Source organism: Mus pahari, chromosome 10 (genome assembly GCF_900095145.1).
Source record: "Mus pahari chromosome 10, PAHARI_EIJ_v1.1, whole genome shotgun sequence".
In the NCBI taxonomy this organism is placed as follows: Eukaryota; Metazoa; Chordata; class Mammalia; order Rodentia; family Muridae; genus Mus; species Mus pahari.
In genome coordinates, this window is record NC_034599.1 from 101,816,152 (window position 1) to 101,824,500 (window position 8,349).

Below are 8,349 nucleotides of genomic sequence, written 5' to 3' on the forward strand. Positions count from 1 at the left end.
AAAAAAAAAAAAGAAAAATAAAAATAGTCTTTATCCCATCCTTCTGCGCTGTCAACCATGGTGACATGAAGGGCATCAGAATACTGAGAGGCAAACTCTAGGTCCTTATCAGGCCATACTTAAGAGCTATTGGTTGGTTCCTAACTGTGATGACAAAGCATGGTTACATTGGTGAATTAAAGGTCATTGATGATCACAGAGCTGGGAAAATTGATGTAAACCTCAAAGGCAGGTTGAATAAGTGCAGAGCCCTAGATTTGATGCGCAACTCAGAGACCTAGAAGAATGGCAGAATAGTTTCATTGTTCTGACAACCTGGCATCATGGACCTTGGAGAAGCAAGATGAAAACATAAGTGAGGGGAAATCCTGGGGTTCTTTTTTTCTAAAGATCTAAAACATAAAAAGCCTCCCCAGGGGGTTGGAGAGATGGCTCAGCGGGAAAGAGCACTGACTGCTCTTCCGAGGGTCCTGAGTTCAAATCCCAGTAACCACATGGAGGCTCGCAACCACCTGTAATGAGATCTAACACTCTCTTTTGGAATGTCTGAAGACAGCTATAGTGTACTTAGATGTAATTGATAATAATAATAATAAAAGTCTCCCCGGGCTTTGAAAAGAAAGAAAAACAAAAACTGAAGAGGACAGGAGTCACAGTGCTGAGTTTGGAGCCTGGGTTTAGAACATGGGCTGTGGCTTCCATGTCATTCTAGGTCTCTCTTGTATGTGTTGGGAGTGCTTTGTTTATTTGTTTTTTAATATTTATTTATTTATATGTGTGTGTGTGTGTGTGTGTGTGTGTATACACACACACACACACACACACACACACACACACACACTGTAGCTGTCTTCAGACACACCAGAAGGGGGCATTAGATCTTATTACAGATGGTTGTGAGCCACCATGTGGTTGCTGGGAACTGAACTCAGGACCTGTGGAAGAGCAGTCAGTGCTCTTAACCACTGAGACATCTCTCCAACCTGGGAGTGTTAATTTTTTAAAGTGTTCCCATGGTGAGGGCCAGTGAGGTAGCTCAACAGGTAAAGGCACTCTCAACAAGCCTGATGCTGTAAATTTGGTCCCCAGGACCTACATGATAGTAGAGAAGTAACTCTTGTGAGTTGTTCTCTGCCCTCCACAGGTGAGTTGTAGCACCTGTGTGCCAGGTCGTGTGCACAATAACGAACAAGAAAGAAGTGTCTCATATTTACATCTTAGCGCTTAAAATGTGCTCTGCCGTCTGGGCAGTGGTTTTAGCACTCAGGAGGCAGAGGCGGGAGGATCTTTGAGTTAGAAGCCAGACTGGTCTACAGGGCTAGTTCCAGAACAGCCAAGACTACATAGACCCTGTCTTGAAAAACAAAAGTTAAGTAAAGGTTAGCTGTATGGGGCTGGGCCTGCCTGCGATCTCAGCATTTGGAAGGCAGAGGGAGGCCAGTCTCGACTATACAGTAATTTTGGGGCTAGCCAGAACTACTATAAGATCCTTTCTCAAAAAAACTAGGACGTGTCAGGCCCCATGGATGCCACACCACAATGAGTAAGAAAAAAAAAAAGCTAAAAGGAAAGAAAAGACCAATGCCATCACAAAGGTAGACTTTACTTTTTAAAATCTGGTTGGGTGTTTAATACCCTGGCCTTGAGTTTGTGTGTTACATAACCTGTTGGGCCTTACTTAAGAATTTTGTACATCTATTTGTCATACCTGAAGCAGTTAACTGTCTGCTTCTAAGGTTTCCAGCAGAGATGGAAGAAAAGACGTTTCCTTGTACTTTCTGTTTGTCTTATTATGGCAGCCAAGATTAAATATTGGAAAACAGAGGAAAAGATATGAAAGACTTATTCACTTCACTAATAACTTTGCAAGTAGCCAAGAGCCTGTTAAAGCCGGGCAGTGGTGGCGCACACCTTTAATCCCAGCACTTGGGAGGCAGAGGCAGGTGGATTTCTGAGTTGGAGGTCAGCCTGGTCTACAGAGTGAGTTCCAGGAGCCAGGGCTACACAGAGAAACCCTGTCTCAAAAAAACAAAAAACAAAAAACCTCACCCCCAAAAGCATACCAGTTGTAGTGGGCATGCTTCTGATCTTAACCAGCTCGTGGGAAGTCTCGGGATCAGGAGGAGCTGCAGTTTGAGACAAGCCTAGACCTCGAGACTGTTTCTCTTTTACACAAAGCAAGAGATTTTGGAAGCTTTGGGCAAGAAATTATACTGTGGAACCAAGAACAAGATAGAGAATGCGACCCTGCGGCAGCTATGACCTTTCTACCACCAATGACAGGCATGGCCTGTGGTGAGCATTTTCTCAGTGGAACCGAGTCTAGAGCTCTTATTTGAGTTCCCTCCCTTGAGAAGCTCAACAACACTTGAATGGGACAGAGAGAGGCTGGTGCCCTTCAGTGCTGATAGAGTGGGAGTTAGATTTTGCCTCTCTTCCCCTCCCCTCCCCTCCTCTCCCCTCCCCTCCTCTCTCTTCTTTTCTTTCTTTTTAAAAAAAAAAAAAAAGCCAAAAACCTGGTGTTCCTAGAACTTGCTCTGTTAACCAGAATGGCCTCAAACTTAGAGCTCTGCCTGCTTCTGCCTCCCAAGTGCTGAGACTAGAGGTGTACCCCCCCCCCCAGCACCCAGCTGGATGTGCATTTTTCTGTGATTTTGAAATCATTGCTTTTTTTTTTTCATTTTATAGGGCCCCAAATGTATGTATGTTTTGTTTGTTTGTTTGTTTGTTTGTTTTAAACAGGGTGTGTGTGTGTGTGTGTGTGTGTGTGTGTGTGTGTGTGTGTGTGTGCACGCACATGCCATGGTGCACATGAATGTCAGAAGACACCAAGCAGGAGACTGCTCTCCTCTACCACATGGGTCCCAGGGCTCTCAGGTCCTCAGGCTCAGACTCAAGCACCTTTGTCTGCTTGTCTCCAATGTGCTTTTTGAAATAAGAGTGGAAAAGGAAATGCCTTTAGTTCTTCAAAGTGGGATTAGAATGTATCCTCAAATTCTGTGCATTTTGTCTTTCAGAAAACATCCCAGAAAAATGGACTCCAGAAGTCAAGCACTTCTGTCCAAATGTGCCCATCATCCTGGTTGGGAACAAGAAGGACCTTCGGAATGATGAGCACACAAGACGGGAGTTAGCCAAAATGAAGCAGGAGCCGGTAAAACCTGAAGANGGCAGAGATATGGCAAACAGGATTGGNGCTTTTGGGTACATGGAGTGTTCAGCAAAGACCAAAGATGGAGTGAGAGAGGTTTTTGAGATGGCCACGAGAGCTGCTCTGCAAGCTCGACGTGGGAAGAAAAAGTCTGGGTGCCTTGTCTTGTGGACGTTGTACATCGTGGTGCGCACTAGGCTCCGCACCACGATGTACAACGTCCACAAGCAGATAGTTTAGAAAACATCCCAGAAAAATGGACTCCAGAAGTCAAGCACTTCTGTCCAAATGTGCCCATCATCCTGGTTGGGAACNAGAAGGACCTTCGGAATGATGAGCACACAAGACGGGAGTTAGCCAAAATGAAGCAGGAGCCGGTAAAACCTGAAGANGGCAGAGATATGGCAAACAGGATTGGNGCTTTTGGGTACATGGAGTGTTCAGCAAAGACCAAAGATGGAGTGAGAGAGGTTTTTGAGATGGCCACGAGAGCTGCTCTGCAAGCTCGACGTGGGAAGAAAAAGTCTGGGTGCCTTGTCTTGTGAAGGCTTGGGAAGCGCAGCCTCATGCGGTTGATTTGAAGTGCTGTTTATTAATCTTAGTGTATGATTACTGGCCTTTTCATTTANCTATAATTTACCTAAGATTACAAATCAGAAGTCATCTTGCTACCAGTATTTAGAAGCCAACCATGATTATTAATAATGTCCAACCTGTCTAACCAGCCAGGGTCCTTCTGACACTGCTCTAACAGCCCTCTCTGCACTCCACCTGACACCAGGCGCTAATTCAAAGAATTTCTTAACTTCTTGCTTCTTTCTAGAAAGAGAAACAGTTGGTAACTTTTGTGAATTAGGCTGTAACTACTTTATAACTAACATGTCCTGCCTACTTTCTGTCAGCTGCAAGAACTCTGGTGAGTCACTACTTCAGAGCTTTCCTTGTGAACAGACTCCATTACCAGAGCTCTGGGGTGGGCATCCAGGTTTTTTTAAATCTTGCTCAGCCAGAAAGGCCCAAGTCCACGCAGCTGTGGCAGTGTTACAGTTCTGTGGTCTCATGTTAGTTACCTTATAGTTACTGTGTAATTAGTGCCACTTAATGTATGTTACCAAAAAATAAATATATCTACCNCNGACTAGATGTAGTATTTTTTGTATAATTGGATTTCCTAATACTGATATTTGTCATTCCCACAGAAACTGTATTGCTTCTTTTCCTTTTCTCTTTCTCTTTCTTTTTCTTCTTTTTTTTTTTTAAGAAAGTGTATTTGGAAATAAAGTCAGATGGAAAATTTCATTTTTAAAATTCCCATTTTGTCACTTTCTCTGATAAAATATGGCCATATCCCCTATTCAGCCCTATATATCATTCCAGTACCCCTTTCAATACTGGACGAAGTAGGAGTTTGGTTTCCCGCCTGAGGCAGTTATACTTTGGAGGTGGTATATAGCCTTTCTCACCTGGACTGCAGGGTCTGGCTCTAAGTCACAGTGCTCCTTTCTCCACACTGTATCCAAGTTGCCTCCCAGAGGAGCCACCAGTTCTTACGGGTGGCAGTGGGTGGGGGTGGGGGTGTCTCTTCTCTCCAGCTGACTAAACATTTTTCTGTACCAGTTAATTTTTCCAACTAATAGAATAAAGGCAGTTTTCTAAACTTCCTGTATCCTCTTGTGTGTTGCTTTCGACGGGGCTAGGGGATGGAAGGTGGAAAGAGGACTCTCCTGACTTCTCTTCCTGGAGAGGTTCCTTCTAGAATGGCAGCGGCTCCTCCCACTCCCTCACTCTTCTAGACTAACCTGTCTCCTCCCAAGAACATGGAAGTGATTTCCCTGTGACACATTCAAATCTAAAAAGTGGAATGGAATGCCATGGAGGGGACACGAGGGGCTGGGTTTTCTGGACTAAGACCAAACTGCACTGGGGGCAGAAATCTAGGACCCCTAGAAGCACGTGTTAGAGTTCTGAGGGGCTAGCTTGAAGTGTGGAGCAGGGAGTCCTCCACTGTTATCCACCCTTACAAAAACAGCCAAAAGAAATTGCCTTTGACAGCGCTGTTAGTGCTACTAAAAAAGAGAGGCATGGGTGGTGCGTGCCTTTAGTCCCAGCACTCGAGATGAAGGCAAAGAGACAGAGATCTCTTGAGTTCTAGGCCAGCCTGGGCTACCGAACAAGCCTTAGTACAGCCAAGGCTGCATACAGAAACACTGATGAGACACACACACACACTCAAGACAAAACGAAAGGAAAACATGAACTTAGAAGAGACGAGTTCCTGGCGAGCCTGGGCTCTGTAGAGACCTTGTCTCTACAGAAATGAAACACTGCCCACCTGATGCGACGCAGCTTGTCTGAGTTCAATTCCCAAATTATCACCCAGTGGAAGGAGAGAACCAACTCTGACCTCAACATGCATGCTCCTACAATTTAATGAAACAATAAGTGTAATTAAACTTATGTTTTTAAAACCCTATAACCTTATGACTAGAAACTTGTGGGTAAAGTTACACAATATAAGGGAGCTGTGTCTGAACTGCTTTAGCAGTTGTTATTGCCAGAGGCCATCTTCCTAGGCGGGACTCTAGACTAATTAAGAAACCGTTGAGTAAGACGGAGCTGGAGGATCCCCGCCTAAGCAAGCAGCTTCCTTCCAGACTGGTGCTACTTTGCCTCGGCTAGACCAGACCCGCCCTAGGCACCTCCAAGCGCTTAAGCCTGGCCGCACCCTCTTCCCAGTCTCTCGATGGGGGAAGGGTAGAGGCCGGATAAGGCGGGACCCTGAGACTTAGAGCAGGCTGCGGGCCGGAAAGAAAGGGATGTCACGTGATCTCAGCCCCATCCAGTTAAAAGGAGGTGCAGGGCTCTGATTGCGCTAGTACGGATTCAATTTTTTGTGTCCCTACATCTCCAGTATGTGTGCTGCTCGGCTCTCCGCGGCGGCACAGTCCGTGTATGCCTTCTCCGCGCGCCCGCTGGCGGGCGGGGAGCCTGTGAGCCTGGGTTCCCTGCGGGGCAAGGTGCTGCTCATTGAGAATGTCGCGTCTCTCTGAGGCACCACGACCCGGGACTACACCGAGATGAACGATCTGCAGAAGCGTCTGGGACCTCGTGGTCTGGTGGTGCTCGGTTTCCCTTGCAATCAGTTCGGACACCAGGTATGTGGGGCGGGATGGGTAGCCTTGGGCTCTAGGCGCCCAGGGGCGGGACACCGCTTTCTTTCTCTCTCTCTCTGGAATGCAGGCCTATCCTCGGTTATAAAAGGAGGGCAACTTCCTGGTGACTCATCGGGAAACTTCTGTTTTGCAGTTAAAAAGTACATTCTTTACGAAATCCTAGCACATAAATAAGTGCTTTTGTCTCCCCTAGGAGAATGGCAAGAATGAAGAGATTCTGAATTCCCTCAAGTATGTCCGACCCGGTGGTGGGTTCGAGCCCAACTTCACATTGTTTGAGAAGTGCGAAGTGAATGGTGAGAAGGCTCACCCGCTCTTTACCTTCCTGCGGAATGCCTTGCCAACACCCAGTGACGATCCCACTGCGCTCATGACCGACCCCAAGTACATCATTTGGTCTCCGGTGTGCCGCAACGACATTGCCTGGAACTTTGAGAAGTTCCTGGTGGGCCCCGACGGTGTTCCGGTGCGCAGGTACAGCCGCCGCTTTCGTACCATCGACATCGAACCTGACATAGAAACCCTGCTATCCCAGCAGTCTGGCAACGCCTAAGGCGGTCCTGGCATGGGCTTGGTGATACTGGCTGCGCTCTGGGGGGCGGTTCTTCCATGATGGTGTTTCCTCTAAATTTGCACGGAGAAACACCTGATTTCCAGGAAAATCCCCTCAGATGGGCGCTGGTCCCAACCATTCCCGATGCCTTTCCACCTAAAGAAAGGTGGTTTCACTACTAAGAATAAAGTGCTGAATGTCAAAGAACTTTGTGTGTCCTGTGTCAATGTCACCTTTTGGATAGCCTCATAGTCCAGGGATAAGGAACTCAATCCCGGAGCCTAAACATCCCCTTTCCCGCACCTTATGCTTTTCTTTCTCCCTGTCCCAGGACATGCTTAAGGGTAGTCCTGAGTCCCTGTTACAGCAGAGCCCTTACTCCAGAAGGAGGAAGCCGGTAGACAAGGGCAGACTGCCTAACGGTTAAGGCCACCCTAACCCTAAACGTGAACTTCTCCTTTCTGAGTTTTTGCTGGATGAGGAAGTGACTTTGTGCCCCTGTTCTCATAAGACTCTAGAATCTAGATCTTTGCCCACAGAAGCCTGTTTTGCAGAGCGGCAGCAGCCTTGCACCCTGTTACCAGCTTCTCTCTGCTGCATGAATCCACACTGCTACCTAGTGCTCTAAGTCATGCTGGGTGTTGGGAGATTCCGAGGGAAAAGGTGGTAGGCAGGCTTAGAGTGTGTGGCAGTGGGGGAGGGGGGTCTGAGACCAGCCTGGGTCTATTTGAGGCCGAAAAAATGATTGTCAAACCTTGCGAGTTTACACATTTGGGCCTAGAATAGGACATATCTTAAAGGCCAGATGCTACTGCTTGGGCCCCACCCCTTAAATATCTCAAGACACACCTGGAGCTGTTATCACAACCTCCCAGAGACTCTGCAGTAACTAGGTTCAGTTGTTTTCTTAGGAACATGAACCCAGAGACTTGTGGGTAGTGTGAAGCAATCTAGAGTGGGGACCACAGGCTATTGTCACCCTGGTACGTGTGCCTAATTGGTGACTTTAAGGACTCCTGAGCCAACTCAGAAACATATCCCGCAGTTCTAAACAAGAGGTTCTGTGTGTATGCAGTTAGTTCAGGAGGAAATGTAGTGTCTCACGGATACCATGTAATGTTTTTCCCGCTGAGCCATGTCCACAGCCCTTGTTTGTTTGAAGACTGTAGCTCAAGGTGACTCCCAAGCCCCAGCAGTTCTGGCTCTGGCTCTTGACTGGCACCATGCTGGCCAGCCCGTAATAACATCCTCCTAGCTCCACCAATTGCTGGGGTTACAGGTGAGAGCCACTATACCCTCTGGTACTTTACTTTTGTTTCTTTTGGAGACCAAGTCTGTCCTCAGACTTCTCATCCACCTGCCTGCCCACTGCCTAAGTGCTGGAAATATGGACATGGACCACCAAGTATACACAAAAATAGACACATTTGGTTTTCCTTTTTTCCTTTTTTTTTTTTTTTTTTTTTTTTTTT

The 8,349-nt window shown here is 46.9% G+C and overlaps 2 protein-coding genes across 3 annotated transcripts in view; both read left to right on the top strand.

The window, feature by feature from the left end:
• Rhoa (ras homolog family member A) overlaps positions 1 to 4,817 on the top strand; it is a 35,202-nt gene extending 30,385 nt beyond the window's left edge. For both annotated transcript variants that reach the window (XM_021207180.1, XM_021207181.1), the window contains exon 5: positions 3,392 to 4,817. In XM_021207180.1, coding sequence (XP_021062839.1) covers positions 3,392 to 3,696 — 305 coding nt within the window. In that variant the 3' untranslated portion in view covers positions 3,697 to 4,817. The remainder of the gene's footprint in view (positions 1 to 3,391) is intronic.
• Positions 4,818 to 6,003: 1,186 nt separating this feature from the next.
• Positions 6,004 to 7,084, top strand: Gpx1 (glutathione peroxidase 1). Its single transcript, XM_021207183.2, has 2 exons — positions 6,004 to 6,306; positions 6,518 to 7,084. The coding sequence occupies exons 1-2, from the start codon at positions 6,064 to 6,066 to the stop codon at positions 6,875 to 6,877; spliced, it is 603 nt and encodes a 200-aa protein (XP_021062842.1). The 5' UTR covers positions 6,004 to 6,063; the 3' UTR covers positions 6,878 to 7,084.
• Positions 7,085 to 8,349: the final 1,265 nt, after the last annotated feature.